The sequence below is a fragment of the Scyliorhinus torazame genome, chromosome 28, assembly GCF_047496885.1.
Source record: "Scyliorhinus torazame isolate Kashiwa2021f chromosome 28, sScyTor2.1, whole genome shotgun sequence".
NCBI classification, from domain to species: Eukaryota; Metazoa; Chordata; class Chondrichthyes; order Carcharhiniformes; family Scyliorhinidae; genus Scyliorhinus; species Scyliorhinus torazame.
Genome location: NC_092734.1, coordinates 39993475 through 40011840, shown reverse-complemented (window position 1 = coordinate 40011840; position 18366 = coordinate 39993475). Strand labels below are relative to the sequence as shown.

The 18366-nt window shown below is 49.7% G+C and overlaps 1 protein-coding gene across 3 annotated transcripts in view; it reads right to left on the bottom strand.

The window, feature by feature from the left end:
* Positions 1-223: 223 nt before the first annotated feature.
* Positions 224-18366, bottom strand: part of LOC140403691 (tolloid-like protein 2) — a 726814-nt gene continuing 708671 nt past the window's right edge. For all 3 annotated transcript variants that reach the window (XM_072491868.1, XM_072491869.1, XM_072491870.1), the window contains one exon: positions 224-1748. In XM_072491868.1, the coding sequence (XP_072347969.1) occupies positions 1614-1748 (135 nt within the window). In that variant the 3' untranslated portion in view covers positions 224-1613. The remainder of the gene's footprint in view (positions 1749-18366) is intronic.

The following is an 18366-nucleotide window of genomic DNA, read 5'->3' as shown; positions in this document are numbered from 1 at the left end:
ACATCTTTGGACTGTGGGAGGAAACCGGAGCACCCGGAGGAAACCCACGCACACACGGGGAGAACGTGCAGACTCCGCACAGACAGCAACCCAGCGGGGAATCGAACCTGGGACCCTGGAGCTGTGCTAACATCTGCGATACGTATACCTGCCACCCATGGAATCCATGTTGATGCCCTCGCTCCATCTTTATAGCATTGCATTCATGAATAAATGGTCTATGTCAAAGCTTTAATGAACCCTTGAAAAAGCAATATTTTTTTAAATTTCAGTTCAACAGACAAAAAGAAACTACTAAATCAAGAATAAAAGCATTTTTGGTAAAACATCGTACCTTTCAGGCACTTACACTCTGTCGACAGCCGTGAAAATCATCCTTCACTGCGTGTTTTATAACAAGGCGATGGTGTAAGTTTTAAGGGGAAAGATAGGTTTCTGCAGCATGGCTGTACAGAGTTGGTCTGGTCTGTTTCGTGTTCATTCCATATATTTGCAAAGACCACTTCACTCCTTTCCATACAAAACAACAATATGATGGCTTGAAGCAATAACACACCTATCCACACACACCTGCAAAACTGTGTTTCTTCTTAGGAATAAATAATAAACAGAATATTATTAAACTACACTGAGTGTCTACACCCATCTATCAAACGCTCCCCAATACAGCTACAAACATACACGGAGCAGCAGACAGTTCTGTCTAACATTTCTCTAGGATTAAGGCTTTTTCATGCATATCTGTTGTATTAAAAACAGCTTTCGGGACTGAATCACCAGCAGTTTCCATTAAGGCCCGACAGACCTTTCCAAATGTTACATCTCTACAACTATTTTTGACGATAGACGATAGTTGTTCATTCTCAAATGCAGCGTGTTTAGTGATTGAGGAGTTTAACAGCTTGTTAACATGTTTGTTTCAGTCGTAATGGTTAATCTCGCCACCTCAATTTGCTGTAACATTGAAGAGATGAAAGATCTGCTCCCGGCTTCTCGATATTTGGGATGCCTGTGTGACGGGGTGACCAGGATTCCAAACCCTTCCAGAGTTCATCAGCAGGCAGTGTAGGAATGTCACTGTTCCACGGGAGTGGTTTGAAACACGATGCTTCTGCATATCATAGAGAGCACATAGAGAGCTTGTCCTAAAAACATGGAGGAGGAATCCTTTACCGACTGGCATTGGAGTGACTGGGATGAGAATAAACAGGATGGGAGTCAAAGCGATGGGAGTGAATGGAATGGGAGTTAATGGGATGGGAGTGAATCATATGGGAGTGAATGGGATCGGTGGGACTGGGTTGGGAGGGAGTGGGATGCAAGTGAACGGGTTGGTGGGACTGGGATGGGAGTGAACGGGATTGGGAATCTAAATGTAAGAAGTCAGTGTTTTATTTTAGTTTGCTTAGAGCTACAATAATTGGATAAACAAAATGTTTTCTAAAATTATAGACGAGATCAGAAAGTATTTTGAATACAGAGAAGCTCTGTTTTCTGGTCCTGAATCATTGTTGATTTGAGTAAACCAATCATTGGCTCAGGTGCGATTCCCCGGGGTCGAAGGTTCATGGGCAGCAAACCACAATGTCCTCAGAGAAGTCCCTGTTATCCGGTTACTTCCTCATGTGTAACTCATCCTGGAATTCAGTGCTGGTGTAGCGAACATGGAAACCTTTCTTATTGATGGTGTCGTCCGTGTGAAATCGAATCATTATCGAGTCTCCAGCAGAATAAATCTCCTCCTGGGGCTAAGCAAACACAAATGAGAATGAATCTGATTGTTCAGCAGAGCTGACTGGAGTTGAATCCACACAAAGCAGCTGCTTGCTCATGGAAGGACTCTTTCATGTCTGAATTTGAGGTCAGGGATGTTAGTGACAGAGTTCAAACATCAATCCCAGAGCAGAAAGATTCAAACTTCTCTGGTGAAGCCAAAGTGGAGTGTGATGGAGCACTCTCCACTTGCCTGGATGAGTGCAGCTCCAACAACACTCGAGAAACTCAACACCATCCAGGACAAAGCAGCCGCTTGATCGCTTCCCCTTCCACAAACACTCCCTCCCTCCCCCCACCACCGGCGAACAGTAACAGCCGTGTGTACCATTTACAAGATGCACTGCAGTAACTGACCAAGGCTCCTCAGACAGCACCTTCCAAACCCACGACCACGACCATCCACAAAGACAAGAGCAGCAGATACCTGGGAACCCCACCAACTGGAGGTTCCCCTCCAAGTCACTCACCACCCCGACTTGGAAATATATCAGCCGCTCCTGCACTGTCGCTGGGGCAACATCCCGCAGCTCCCTCTCCAACAGCATTGTGGGTGTACCTACACCATTGCAGTGGTTCAAGAAGGCAGCTCACAACCACCTTTTCAAGGGGCAATTAGGGATGGGCAGCAACTGTTGGCCCACACGGCGACGCCCACATCCATAGACAAACAAAGAACAAAGAACAAAGAAATGTACAGCACAGGAACAGGCCCTTCGGCCCTCCAAGCCCGTGCCGACCATGCTGCCCGACTAAACTACAATCTTCTACACTTCCTGGGTCCGTATCCCTCTATTCCCATCCTATTCATGTATTTGTCAAGATGCCCCTTAAATGTCACTATCGTCCCTGCTTCCACCACCTCCGCCGGTAGCGAGTTCCAGGCACCCACTACCCTCTACGTAAAAAACTTGCCTCGTACATCTACTCTAAACCTTGCCCCTCGCACCTTAAACCTATGCCCCCTAGTAATTGACTCCTCTACCCCGGGGAAAAGCCTCTGACTATCCACTCTGTCTATGCCCCTCATAATTTTTTAGACCTCTACCAGGTCTAGCCTCAACCTCATTTGTTCCAGGAGAACAAACCGAGTTTATTCAACCGCTCCTCATAGCTAATGCCCTCCATTCTGGGCAACAGGGCAACATTCTGGTAAATCTCTTCTGCACCCTCTCTAAAGCCTCCACATCCTTCTGGTAGTGTGGTGACCAGAATTGAACACTATACTCCAAGTGTGGCCACCCACTCTCCCCTCACTCCCCACACCCTTTAATATCCCACCCAGTCTAAACCTACTCTCCCCTCACTCCCCGCACCCTTAAATATCACACCCAGTCTAAACCCACTCTCCCCTCAGTCCCCGCATCCTTTAATATCCCACATAGTCCAATCCCACTCTCCCCTCACTCCCCGCACCCTTAAATATCACACCCAGTCTAAACCCACTCTCCCCTCACTCCCCGCACCCTTAAATATCCCACCCAGTCTATTCTCACTCTCCCCTCACTCCCCACACCCTTTAATATCCCACCCAGTCTAATCCCACTCTCCCCTCACTCCCCGCACCCTTAAATATCACACCCAGTCTAAACCCACTCTCCCCTCACTCCCCGCACCCTTAAATATCACACCCAGTCTAAACCCACTCTCCCCTCACTCCCCGCACCCTTAAATATCACACCCAGTCTAATCCCACTCTCCCCCCTCACTCCCCGCACCCTTTAATATTACACCCAGTCTAAACCCACTCTCCCCTCACTCCCCGCACCCTTAAATATCACACCCAGTCTAAACCCACCCTCCGTTCACTCCCTGCACCCTTTAATATTCCACCCAGTCTAATCCCACTCTCCCCGTACCCTTTAATATTCCACTCAGTCTAATCCCACTCTCACCGAACTCCCTGCACCCTTTAATATCCCACCCAGTCTAATCCCACTCTCCCCTCACTCCCCACTCCCTTTAATATCCCACCCAGTCTAATCCCTCTCTCCCCTCACACCCCACTCCCTTTAATATCCCACCCAGTCTAATCCCTCTCTCCCCTCACTCTTTAATATCCCACCCAGTCTAATCCCACTCTCCCCTCACTCCCCACACCCTTTAATATCCCACCCAGTCTAATCCCACTCTCCCTATCACTCCCCGCACCCTTTGATATCCCACCCAGTCTAATCCCACTCTCCCCTCACTCCCCGCACCCTTTAATATCCCACCCAGTCTAATCCCACTCTCCCCCTCACTCCCCGCACCCTTTAATATCCCACCCAGTCTAATCCCTCACTCCCGTACCCTTTAATATCCCACGCTGTCTAATCCCACTCTCCCCTCACCCTTTAATATCCCACCCAGTCTAATCCAACTCTCTCCTCTCTCTCCGCACCCTTTAATATCCCACCCAGTCTAATCCCACTCTCCCCCTCTCTCCCCGCACCCTTTAATATCCCACCCAGTCTAATCTCACTCTCCCCTCACTCCCCGAACCCTTTAATATCCCACCCAGTCTAATCCCTCTCTCCCCTCACTCCCCGCACCCTTTAACATCCCACGGGGACTAATCTCACTCTCCGCACCCTTTAAGATCCCACCCAGTCTAATCATACTCTCCCCTCACTCCCCGCACCCTTTAATATCCCACCCAGTCTAATCATACTCTCCCCTCACTCCCCGCACCCTTTTATAATCCACCCAGTCTAATCCCACTCTCCCCTTACTCCCTGCACCCTTTGATACTGACAGTGGTGTGTGTGTGTCTCAATGATACAGACAGTGGTGTGTGTCTCTCTCAGTGACCCAGACAGTGGTGTGTGTGTGTGTCTCAGTGACACAGACAGTGGTGTGAGTGTGCCTTCGTGATACAGACAAAGATATGTGTGTGTGTCTCAGTGATACGGACAGTGCTGTGTGTGTGTGTCTCAGTGATACAGACAGTGCTGTGTGTCTCTCAGTGATACAGACAGTGGTGTGTGTCTCTCTCAGTGACCCAGACAGTGGTGTGTGTGTGTCTCAGTGACACAGACAGTGGTGTGAGTGTGCCTTCGTGATACAGACAAAGATATGTGTGTGTGTCTCAGTGATACGGACAGTGGTATATAGAACATAGAACATAGAACAATACAGCGCAGTACAGGCCCTTCGGCCCACGATGTTGCACCGAAACAAATAGCCATCTAACCTACACTATGCCATTATTATCCATATGTTTATCCAATAAACTTTTAAATGCCCTCAATGTTGGCGAGTTCACTACTGTAGCAGGTAGGGCATTCCACGGCCTCACTACTCTTTGCGTAAAGAACCTACCTCTGACCTCTGTCCTATATATATTACCCCTCAGTTTAAAGCTATGTCCCCTCGTGCCAGCCATTTCCATCCGCGGGAGAAGGCTCTCACTGTCCACCCCATCTAACCCTCTGATCATTTTGTATGCCTCTATTAAGTCTCCTCTTTACCTTCTTCTCTCCAACGAAAACAACCTCAAGTCCATCAGCCTTTCGTCATAAGATTTTCCCTCCATATCAGGCAACATCCTGGTAAATCTCCTCTGCACCCGCTCCAAAGCCTCCACGTCCTTCCTATAATGCGGTGACCAGAACTGTACGCAATACTCCAAATGCGGCCGTACCAGAGTTCTGTACAGCTGCAACATGACCTCCCGACTCCGGAACTCAATCCCTCTACCAATAAAGGCCAACACTCCATAGGCCTTCTTCACAACCCTATCAACCTGGGTGGCAACTTTCAGGGATCTAGGTGTCCATGTACATAGATCTATGTACATGGACACCTAGATCCCTCTGCTCATCCACACTTTCAAGAACTTTACCATTAGCCAAATATTCCGCATTCCTGTTATTCCTTCCAAAGTGAATCACCTCACACTTCTCTTCATTAAACTCCATTTGCCACCTCTCAGCCCAGCTCTGCAGCTTATCTATATCCCTCTGTAACCTGCTACATCCTTCCACACTATCGACAACACCACCGACTTTAGTATAGTCTGCAAATTTACTCACCCACCCTTCTGCGCCTTCCTCTAGGTCATTGATAAAAATGACAAACAGCAACGGCCCCAGAACAGATCCTTGTGGTACTCCACTTGTGACTGAACTCCATTCTGAACATTTCCCATCAACCACCACCCTCTGTCTTCTTTCAGCTAGCCAATTTCTGATCCACATCTCTAAATCACCCTCAATCCCCAGCCTCCGTATTTTCTGCAATAGCCTACCGTGGGGAACCTTATCAAACGCTTTGCTGAAATCCAAATACACCACATCAACTGCTCTACCCTCGTCTACCTGTTCAGTCACCTTCTCAAAGAACTCAATAAGGTTTGTGAGGCATGACCTACCCTTCACAAAGCCATGCTGACTATCCCTGATCATATTATTCCTATCTAGATGATTATAAATCTTGTCTCTTATAATCCTCTCCAAGACTTTACCCACTACAGACGTGAGGCTCACCGGTCTATAGTTGCCGGGGTTGTCTCTGCTCCCCTTTTTGAACAAAGGGACCACATTTGCTGTCCTCCAGTCCTCTGGCACTATTCCTGTAGCCAATGATGACATAAAAATCAAAGCCAAAGGTCCAGCAATCTCTTCCCTGGCCTCCCAGAGAATCCTAGGATAAATCCCATTAGGTCCCGGGGACTTATCTATTTTCAGCCTGTCCAGAATTGCCAACACCTCTTCCCTACGTACCTCAATGCCATCTATTCTATTAGCCTGGGGCTCAGCATTCTCCTCCACAACATTATCTTTTTCCTGAGTGAATACTGACGAAAAATATTCATTTAGTATCTCGCCTATCTCTTCAGACTCCACACACAATTTCCCATCCCTGTCCTTGACTGGTCCTACTCTTTCCCTAGTCATTCGCTTATTCCTGACATACCTATAGAAAGCTTTTGGGTTTTCCTTGATCCTTCCTGCCAAATACTTCTCATGTCCCCTCCTTGCTCGTCTTAGCTCTCTCTTTAGATCCTTCCTCGCTACCTTGTAACTATCCATCGCCCCAACCGAAACTTCACACCTCATCTTCACATAGGCCTCCTTCTTCCTCTTAACAAGAGATTCCACTTCCTTGGTAAACCACGGTTCCCTCGCTCGACGCCTTCCTCCCTGCCTGACCGGTACATACTTATCAAGAACACGCAGTAGCTGATCCTTGAACAAGCTCCACTTATCCAGTGTGCCCAACACTTGCAGCCTACTTCTCCACCTTATCCCCCCAAGTCACATCTAATGGCATCATAATTGCCCTTCCCCCAGCTATAACTCTTGCCCTGCGGTGTATACTTATCCCTTTCCATCATATATCCACACACATCCATATGTGTGTCTCTGTGATACAGACAGTTGTGTGTGTGTGTGTCACAGTGATACAGACAGTGGTGTGTGTGTGTGTGTGTGTGTCTCAGTGATACAGACAGAGATGTGAGCGTGTCTCAGTGATACGGACAGTGGTGTGTGTCTCTCTCAGTGATACAGACAGTGGTATGTGTGTCTGTCTCAGTGATACAGACAGCGGTGTGTGTGTGTGTCTCAGTGATACAGACAGTGGTGTGTGTGTGTCTCTAAGTGACCCAGACAGTGGTGTGTGTGCGTCTCAGTGATACAGACAGTAGTGTGTTTGTGTCTCAGTGATACAGACAGTGGTGTGTGTGTCTCAGTGATACAGACAGTGGTATATGTGTGTCTCACTGATACAGACACTGGTGTGTGTCTCTCTCAGTGATACAGACACTGGTGTGTGTGTGTCTCAGTGACCCAGACAGTGGTGTGTGTGTGTCTCACTGATACAGACAGAGATGTGTGTGCGTCTCTCAGTGATACAGACAGTGGTGTGTGTCTCTCTCAGTGACCCAGACAGTGGCGTATGTGTGTCTCAGTGACCCAGACAGTGGTGTGCATGTGTCTCAGTGATACAGACAGTGGTATATGTGTGTCTTAGTGATACAGACAGAGATATGTGTGTGTGTCTCAGTGATACGGACAGTGGTGTGTGTCTCTCTCAGTGATACAGACAGTGGTGTGTGTGTGTGTATGTCTCAGTGATACAGACAGAGATGTGTGTGTGTGTCTCAGTGATACAGACAGTGGTGTGTGTGTGTGTATGTCTCAGTGATACAGACAGAGATGTGTGTGTGTGTCGCAGTGATACAGACAGCGGTGTGTGTGTGTGTCTCAGTGATACAGACAGTGGCGTGTGTGTGTGTCTCAGTGATACAGACAGTGGTGTGTGTGTGTGTGTGTGTGTCGCAGTGAAACAGACAGTGGTGTGTGTGTGTGCCTCAGTGATATAGACAGAGGCGTGTGTGTGTGTCTCAGTGATACAGACAGTGGTGTGTGTGTCTCAGTGATACAGGCAGCAGTGTGTGTGTGTCTCAGTACCCAGACAGTGGTGTGTGTGTGTCTCAGTGACCCAGACAGCAGTGTGTGTGTCTCTCAGTACCCAGACAGTGGTGTGTGTGTGTCTCAGTGACCCAGACAGCGGTGTGTGTGTGTCACAGTGATACTGACAGTGGTGTGTGTGTGTCTCAGTGACCCAGACGGTGGTGTGTGTGTGTGTCTCAGTGATACAGACAGTGGTGTGTTTGTGTCTCAGTGATACAGACAGTGGTGTGTGTGTGTCTCAGTGATACAGACAGTGGTGTGTGTGTGGCTCTGTGATACAGACAGTGGTGTGTGTGTGTGTCTCAGTGACCCAGGCAGTGGTGTGTCTGTGTGTCTCAGTGTCCCAGACAGTGCTGTGTGTCTCAGTGATACAGACAGTGGTGTGTGTGTGTGTCTCCGTAACACAGACAGTGGTGTGTGTGTGTCTGAGTCATACAGACAGTGCTGTGTGTGTGTCTCAGTGACCCAGACAGTGCTGTGTGTGTGTCTCAGTGACCCAGACAGTGCTGTGTGTGTGTCTCAGTGATACAGACAGTGGTGTGTCTCAGTGATACAAAGATTGGTTTGTGTGTGTCTCAGTGACCCAGACAGTGCTGTGTGTGTGTCTCAGTACCCAGACAGTGGTGTGTGTGTGTCTGTGACCCAGACAGTGGTGTGTGTGTGTCTCAGTGATACAGACAGTGGTGTGTGTGTGTGTCTCCGTAACACAGACAGTGGTGTGTGTGTGTCTGAGTCATACAGACAGTGCTGTGTGTGTGTCTCAGTGACCCAGACAGTGCTGTGTGTGTGTGTCAGTGACCCAGACAGTGCTGTGTGTGTGTCTCAGTGACCCAGACAGTGCTGTGTGTGTGTCTCAGTGATACAGACAGTGGTGTGTCTCAGTGATACAGAGATTGGTTTGTGTGTGTCTCAGTGACCCAGACAGTGCTGTGTGTGTGTCTCAGTACCCAGACAGTGGTGTGTGTGTGTCTGTGACCCAGACTGTGGTGCGTGTCTCTCTCAGTGATACAGACACTGGTGTGTGTGTCTCAGTGATACAGACAATGGTGTTCGTGTATCTCAGTGATACAGACAGCGGTGTGTGTGTGTGTCTCAGTGACCCAGACGGTGGTGCGTGTATGTGTCTCAGTGATACAGACAGTGGTGTGTTTGTGTCTCAGTGATACAGACAGTGGTGTGTGTGTGTCTCTGTGATACAGACAGTGGTGTGTGTGTGTCTGAGTCATACAGACAGTGCTGTGTGTGTGTCTCAGTGACCCAGACAGTGCTGTGTGTGTGTGTCAGTGACCCAGACAGTGCTGTGTGTGTGTCTCAGTGACCCAGACAGTGCTGTGTGTGTGTCTCAGTGATACAGACAGTGGTGTGTCTCAGTGATACAGAGAGTGGTTTGTATGTGTCTCAGTGACCCAGACAGTGCTGTGTGTGTGTCTCAGTGACCCAGACAGTGGTGTGTGTGTGTCTGTGACCCCGACAGTGGAGTGTGTGTGTGTCTCAGTGATACAGACAGCGGTGTGTGTGTGTGTCTCAATGACCCCAACAGTGGCGTGTGTGTGTGTCTCAGTGATACAGACAGCGGTGTGTTTGTGTGTCTCAATGAGCCAGACAGTGGTGCATGTCTCTCTCAGTGATACAGACACTGGTGTGTGTGTCTTAGTGATACAGACAGCAGCGTGTGTGTGTTTCTCTCAGTGACCCAGACATTGGTGTGTGTGTGTCTCAATGACCCCGACAGTGGCGTGTGTGTGTGTCTCAGTGATACAGACAGCGGTGTGTTTGTGTGTCTCAATGAGCCAGACAGTGGTGCATGTCTCTCTCAGTGATACAGGCACTGGTGTGTGTGTCTCAGTGATACAGACAGCAGCGTGTGTGTGTTTCTCTCAGTGACCCAGACATTGGTGTGTGTGTGTGTCTCAGTGATACAGACTGTGGTGTGTGTATGTCTCAGTGACCCAGACAGTGGTGCGTGTCTCTCTCAGTGATACAGACACTGGTGTGTGTGTCTCAGTGATACAGACTGTGGTGTGTGTATGTCTCAGTGACCCAGACAGTGCTGTGTGTGTGTCTCAGTGATACAGACAGCGGTGTGTGTGTGTCTCAATGACCCAGACAGTGGTGTGTGTGTCTCAATGATACTGACAGTGGTGTGTGTGTGTCACAGTGACCCAGACAGTGGTGTGTGTGTGTGTCTCAGTGACCCAGACAGTGGTGTGTGTGTGTCTCAGAGATACAGACAGCGGTGTGTGTGTGTGCCTCAGTGACCCAGACAGTGGTCTGTGTGTGTCTCAGTGATACAGACACTGGTGTGTGTGTGCCTCAGTGACCCAGACAGTGGTGTGTGTGTGTCTCAGTGATACAGACAGCAGTGTGTGTGTGTGTCTCAGTGATACAGACACTGGTGTGTGTGTCTCAGTGATACAGACAATGGTGTGCGTGTGTCTCAGTGATACAGGCAGCAGTGTGTGTGTGTCTCAGTGATACAGACAGTGGTGTGCGTGTGTTTCTCAGTGATACAGACAGTGGTGTGTGTGTATCTCAGTGACCCAGACAGTGGTGTGTGTGTGTCTCAGTGATACAGACAGTGGTGTGTGTATGTGTGTCTCAGTGATACAGGCAGTGGTGTTTGTGTGTCAGTGATCCAAACAGTGATGTGTGTGTGTCTCAGTGATACAGACAGCGGTGTGTGTGTGTGTGTGGCTCCGTGATACAGGCAGTGGTGTGTGTGTGTCTCAGTGATACAGACAGTAGTGTGTGTGTGTGCGTCTCTGTGATACTGACAGCGGTGTGTGTGTGTGTCTCAGTGATACAGAGAGTGGTGTGTGTGTGTCTCAGTGATACAGACACTGGTGTGTGTGTGTCTCAGCGATCCAAACAGCGGTGTGTGTGTGTCTCACTGATACAGACAGAGATGTGTGTGTGTCTCTCAGTGATACAGACAGTGGTGTGAGTGTGTCTCAGTGACACAGACAGTGGTGTGTGTGTGTGTCTCAGTGATACAGACAGTGGTGTGTGTGTGTGTGTGTCTCAGTGATACAGACAGAGATGTGTGTGTGTCGCAGTGATACGGACAGTGGTGTGTGTGTGTGTCTCAGTGATATAGACAGTGGTGTGTGTCTCTCTCAGTGATACAGACAGTGGTGTGTGTGTGTGTCTCAGTGATACAGACAGCGGTGTGTGTGTGTCTCAGTGATACAGACAGTGGTGTGTGTGTGTCTCAGTGATACAGACAGCAGTGTGTGCGTGTCTCAGTACCCAGACAGTGGTGTGTGTGTGTCTCAGTGACCCAGACAGCAGTGTGTGTGTGTCTCAGTACCCAGACAGCAGTGTGTGTGTGTCTCAGTACCCAGACAGTGGTGTGTGTGTGTCTCAGTGACCCAGACAGTGGTGTGTGTGTGTCTCTAAGTGACCCAGACGGTGGTGTGTGTGTGTGTGTCTCAGTGACCCAGACGGTAGTGTGTGTGTGTCTCAGTGACCCAGACAGTGGTGTGTGTGTGTGTCTCAGTGATACAGACATCGGTGTGTGTGTGTGTCTCAATGACCCCAACGGTGGTGTGTGTGTGTGTCTCAGTGATACAGACAGTGGTGTGTGTGTGTCTCAGTGATACGGACAGTGGTGTGTGTGTGTCTCAGTGATACAGACAGTGGTGTGTGTGTGTCTCAGTGGTACAGGCAGCAGTGTGTGTGTGTCTCAGTACCCAGACAGTGGTGTGTGTGTGTCTCAGTGACCCAGACAGCAGTGTGTGTGTCTCTCAGTACCCTGACAGTGGTGTGTGTGTGTCTCAGTGACCCAGACAGCGGTGTGTGTGTGTCACAGTGATACTGACAGTGGTGTGTGTGTGTCTCAGTGACCCAGACGGTGGTGTGTGTGTGTGTCTCAGTGATACAGACAGTGGTGTGTTTGTGTCTCAGTGATACAGACAGTGGTGTGTGTGTGTCTCAGTGATACAGACAGTGGTGTGTGTGTGTGTCTCAGTGACCCAGGCAGTGGTGTGTCTGTGTGTCTCAGTGTCCCAGACAGTGCTGTGTGTCTCAGTGATACAGACAGTGGTGTGTGTGTGCCTCAGTGATACAGACAGTGGTGTGTGTGTGTGTCTCCGTAACACAGACAGTGGTGTGTGTGTGTGTCTCCGTAACACAGACAGTGGTGTGTGTGTGTCTGAGTCATACAGACAGTGCTGTGTGTGTGTCTCAGTGACCCAGACAGTGCTGTGTGTGTGTCTCAGTGACCCAGACAGTGCTGTGTGTGTGTCTCAGTGATACAGACAGTGGTGTGTCTCAGTGATACAGAGATTGGTTTGTGTGTGTCTCAGTGACCCAGACAGTGCTGTGTGTGTGTCTCAGTACCCAGACAGTGGTGTGTGTGTGTCTGTGACCCAGACAGTGGTGTGTGTGTGTCTCAGTGATACAGACAGTGGTGTGTGTGTGTGTCTCCGTAACACAGACAGTGGTGTGTGTGTGTCTGAGTCATACAGACAGTGCTGTGTGTGTGTCTCAGTGACCCAGACAGTGCTGTGTGTGTGTCTCAGTGACCCAGACAGTGCTGTGTGTGTGTCTCAGTGACCCAGACAGTGCTGTGTGTGTGTCTCAGTGATACAGACAGTGGTGTGTCTCAGTGATACAGAGATTGGTTTGTGTGTGTCTCTGTGACCCAGACAGTGCTGTGTGTGTGTCTCAGTACCCAGACAGTGGTGTGTGTGTGTCTGTGACCCAGACAGTGGTGTGTGTGTGTGTATCAGTGATATAGACAGCGGTGTGTGTGTGTGTCTCAATGACCCGAACAGTGGCGTGTGTGTGTGTCTCAGCGATACAGACAGCGGTGTGTTTGTGTGTCTCAATGAGCCAGACAGTGGTGCGTGTCTCTCTCAGTGATACAGACACTGGTGTGTGTGTCTCAGTGATACAGCCAGCAGCGTGTGTGTGTTTCTCTCAGTGACCCAGACATTGGTGTGTGTGTGTGTCTCAGTGATACAGACTGTGGTGCGTGTCTCTCTCAGTGATACAGACACTGGTGTGTGTGTCTCAGTGATACAGACAATGGTGTTCGTGTATCTCAGTGATACAGACAGCGGTGTGTGTGTGTGTCTCAGTGACCCAGACGGTGGTGCGTGTGTGTGTCTCAGTGATACAGACAGTGGTGTGTTTGTGTCTCAGTGATACAGACAGTGGTGTGTGTGTGTCTCTGTGATACAGACAGTGGTGTGTGTGTGTCTCTGTGATACAGACAGTGGTGTGTGTGTGTGTCTGAGTCATACAGACAGTGCTGTGTGTGTGTCTCAGTGACCCAGACAGTGCTGTGTGTGTGTCTCAGTGACCCAGACAGTGCTGTGTGTGTGTCTCAGTGACCCAGACAGTGCTGTGTGTGTGTCTCAGTGATAGACAGTGGTGTGTCTCAGTGATACAGAGAGTGGTTTGTGTGTGTGTGTCTGTGACCCAGGCAGTGGTGTGTGTGTGTCTGTGACCCAGACAGTGGTGTGTGTGTGTCTCAGTGATACAGACAGCGGTGTGTGTGTGTGTCTCAATGACCCCAACAGTGGCGTGTGTGTGTGTCTCAGCGATACAGACAGCGGTGTGTTTGTGTGTCTCAATGAGCCAGACAGTGGTGCGTGTCTCTCTCAGTGATACAGACACTGGTGTGTGTGTCTCAGTGATACAGACAGCAGCGTGTGTGTGTTTCTCTCAGTGACCCAGACATTGGTGTATGTGTGTGTCTCAGTGATACAGACTGTGGTGTGTGTATGTCTCAGTGACCCAGACAGTGGTGCGTGTCTCTCTCAGTGATACAGACACTGGTGTGTGTGTCTCAGTGATACAGACAATGGTGTTCGTGTATCTCAGTGATACAGACAGCGGTGTGTTTGTGTGTCTCAATGAGCCAGACAGTGGTGCGTGTCTCTCTCAGTGATTAAGACACTGGTGTGTGTGTCTCAGTGATACAGACTGTGGTGGGTGTATGTCTCAGTGACCCAGACAGTGCTGTGTGTGTGTCTCAGTGATACAGACAGCGGTGTGTGTGTGTCTGAATGACCCAGACAGTGGTGTGTGTGTCTCAGTGATACTGACAGTGGTGTGTGTGTGTCTCAATGACCCAGACAGTGGTGTGTGTGTGTCTCAGTGATACAGACAGTGGTGTGTGTATGTCTCAATGACCCAGACAGTGGTGTGTGTGTCTCAGTGATACTGACAGTGGTGTGTGTGTGTCACAGTGACCCAGACAGTGGTGTGTGTGTGTCTCAGTGACCCAGACAGTGGTGTGTGTGTGTCTCAGAGATACAGACAGCGGTGTGTGTGTGTGCCTCAGTGACCCAGACAGTGGTGTGTGTGTGTCTCAGTGATACAGACAGCAGTGTGTGTGTGTCTCAGTGATACAGACAGTGGTGTGTGTGTGTTTCTCAGTGATACAGACAGTGGTGTGTGTGTATCTCAGTGACCCAGACAGTGGTGTGTGTGTGTCTCAGTGATACAGACAGTGGTGTGTGTATGTGTGTCTCAGTGATACAGGCAGTGGTGTTTGTGTGTCAGTGATCCAAACAGTGGTGTGTGCGTGTCTAAGTGATACAGACAGCGGTGTGTGTGTGTGTCTCCGTGATACAGGCAGTGGTGTGTGTGTGTGTCTCAGTGATACAGACAGTAGTGTGTGTGTGTGCGTCTCTGTGATACTGACAGCGGTGTGTGTGTGTGTCTCAGTGATACAGAGAGTGGTGTGTGTGTGTCTCAGTGATACAGACACTGGTGTGTGTGTGTCTCAGCGATCCAAACAGTGGTGTGTGTGTGTCTCACTGATACAGACAGAGATGTGTGTGTGTCTCTCAGTGATACAGACAGTGGTGTGAGTGTGTCTCAGTGACACAGACAGTGGTGTGTGTGTGTCTTAGTGACACAGACAGAGATATGTGTGTGTGTCTCAGTGATACGGACAGTGGTGTGTGTCTCTCTCAGTGATACAGACAGTGGTGTGTGTGTGTGTGTCTCAGTGATACAGACAGTGGTGTGTGTGTGTGTGTCTCAGTGATACAGACAGAGATGTGTGTGTGTCGCAGTGATACGGACAGTGGTGTGTGTGTCTCAGTGATATCGACAGTGGTGTGTGTCTCTCTCAGTGATACAGACAGTGGTGTGTGTGTGTCTCAGTGATACAGACAGCGGTGTGTGTGTGTGTCTCAGTGATACAGACAGTGGTGTGTGTGTGTGTCTCAGTGATACAGACAGCAGTGTGTGTGTGTCTAAGTACCCAGACAGTGGTGTGTGTGTGTCTCAGTGACCCAGACAGCAGTGTGTGTGTGTCTCAGTACCCAGACAGTGGTGTGTGTGTGTCTCAGTGACCCAGACAGTGGTGTGTGTGTGTCTCTAAGTGACCCAGACGGTGGTGTGTGTGTGTCTCAGTGACCCAGACAGTGTTTTGTGTGTGTGTGTGTGTCTCAGTGACCCAGACGGTAGTGTGTGTGTGTCTCAGTGACCCAGACAGTGGTGTGTGTGTGTGTCTCAGTGATACAGACAGTGGTGTGTGTGTGTGTCTCAGTGATACAGACAGCAGTGTGTGTGTGTGTCTCAGTGACCCAGACGGTGGTGTGTGTGTGTCTCAGTGACCCAGACAGTGGTGTGTGTGTGTCTCAGTGATACAGACATCGGTGTGTGTGTGTGTCTCAATGACCCCAACGGTGGTGTGTGTGTGTGTCTCAGTGATACAGACAGTGGTGTGTGTGTGTCTCAGTGATACGGACAGTGGTGTGTGTGTGTCTCAGTGATACAGACAGTGGTGTGTGTGTGTCTCAGTGGTACAGGCTGCAGTGTGTGTGTGTCTCAGTACCCAGACAGTGGTGTGTGTGTGTCTCAGTGACCCAGACAGCAGTGTGTGTGTCTCTCAGTACCCAGACAGTGGTGTGTGTGTGTCTCAGTGACCCAGACAGCGGTGTGTGTGTGTCACAGTGATACTGACAGTGGTGTGTGTGTGTCTCAGTGACCCAGACGGTGGTGTGTGTGTGTGTCTCAGTGATACAGACAGTGGTGTGTTTGTGTCTCAGTGATACAGACAGTGGTGTGTGTGTGTCTCAGTGATACAGACAGTGGTGTGTGTGTGTCTCTGTGATACAGACAGTGGTGTGTGTGTGTGTCTCAGTGACCCAGGCAGTGGTGTGTCTGTGTGTCTCAGTGTCCCAGACAGTGCTGTGTGTCTCAGTGATACAGACAGTGGTGTGTGTGTGCCTCAGTGATACAGACAGTGGTGTGTGTGTGTGTCTCCGTAACACAGACAGTGGTGTGTGTGTGTGTCTCCGTAACACAGACAGTGGTGTGTGTGTGTCTGAGTCATACAGACAGTGTTGTGTGTGTGTCTCAGTGACCCAGACAGTGCTGTGTGTGTGTCTCAGTGACCCAGACAGTGCTGTGTGTGTGTCTCAGTGATACAGACAGTGGTGTGTCTCAGTGATACAGAGATTGGTTTGTGTGTGTCTCAGTGACCCAGACAGTGCTGTGTGTGTGTCTCAGTACCCAGACAGTGGTGTGTGTGTGTCTGTGACCCAGACAGTGGTGTGTGTGTGTCTCAGTGATACAGACAGTGGTGTGTGTGTGTGTCTCCGTAACACAGACAGTGGTGTGTGTGTGTCTGAGTCATACAGACAGTGCTGTGTGTGTGTCTCAGTGACCCAGACAGTGCTGTGTGTGTGTCTCAGTGACCCAGACAGTGCTGTGTGTGTGTCTCAGTGATACAGACAGTGGTGTGTCTCAGTGATACAGAGATTGGTTTGTGTGTGTCTCTGTGACCCAGACAGTGCTGTGTGTGTGTCTCAGTACCCAGACAGTGGTGTGTGTGTGTCTGTGACCCAGACAGTGGTGTGTGTGTGTGTATCAGTGATATAGACAGCGGTGTGTGTGTGTGTCTCAATGACCCCAACAGTGGCGTGTGTGTGTGTCTCAGCGATACAGACAGCGGTGTGTTTGTGTGTCTCAATGAGCCAGACAGTGGTGCGTGTCTCTCTCAGTGATACAGACACTGGTGTGTGTGTCTCAGTGATACAGCCAGCAGCGTGTGTGTGTTTCTCTCAGTGACCCAGACATTGGTGTGTGTGTGTGTCTCAGTGATACAGACTGTGGTGCGTGTCTCTCTCAGTGATACAGACACTGGTGTGTGTGTCTCAGTGATACAGACAATGGTGTTCGTGTATCTCAGTGATACAGACAGCGGTGTGTGTGTGTGTCTCAGTGACCCAGACGGTGGTGCGTGTGTGTGTCTCAGTGATACAGACAGTGGTGTGTTTGTGTCTCAGTGATACAGACAGTGGTGTGTGTGTGTCTCTGTGATACAGACAGTGGTGTGTGTGTGTCTCTGTGATACAGACAGTGGTGTGTGTGTGTGTCTGAGTCATACAGACAGTGCTGTGTGTGTGTCTCAGTGACCCAGACAGTGCTGTGTGTGTGTCTCAGTGACCCAGACAGTGCTGTGTGTGTGTCTCAGTGACCCAGACAGTGCTGTGTGTGTGTCTCAGTGATAGACAGTGGTGTGTCTCAGTGATACAGAGAGTGGTTTGTGTGTGTGTGTCTGTGACCCAGACAGTGGTGTGTGTGTGTCTGTGACCCAGACAGTGGTGTGTGTGTGTCTCAGTGATACAGACAGCGGTGTGTGTGTGTGTCTCAATGACCCCAACAGTGGCGTGTGTGTGTGTCTCAGCGATACAGACAGCGGTGTGTTTGTGTGTCTCAATGAGCCAGACAGTGGTGCGTGTCTCTCTCAGTGATACAGACACTGGTGTGTGTGTCTCAGTGATACAGACAGCAGCGTGTGTGTGTTTCTCTCAGTGACCCAGACATTGGTGTATGTGTGTGTCTCAGTGATACAGACTGTGGTGTGTGTATGTCTCAGTGACCCAGACAGTGGTGCGTGTCTCTCTCAGTGATACAGACACTGGTGTGTGTGTCTCAGTGATACAGACAATGGTGTTCGTGTATCTCAGTGATACAGACAGCGGTGTGTTTGTGTGTCTCAATGAGCCAGACAGTGGTGCGTGTCTCTCTCAGTGATTAAGACACTGGTGTGTGTGTCTCAGTGATACAGACTGTGGTGTGTGTATGTCTCAGTGACCCAGACAGTGCTGTGTGTGTGTCTCAGTGATACAGACAGCGGTGTGTGTGTGTCTGAATGACCCAGACAGTGGTGTGTGTGTCTCAGTGATACTAACAGTGGTGTGTGTGTGTCTCAATGACC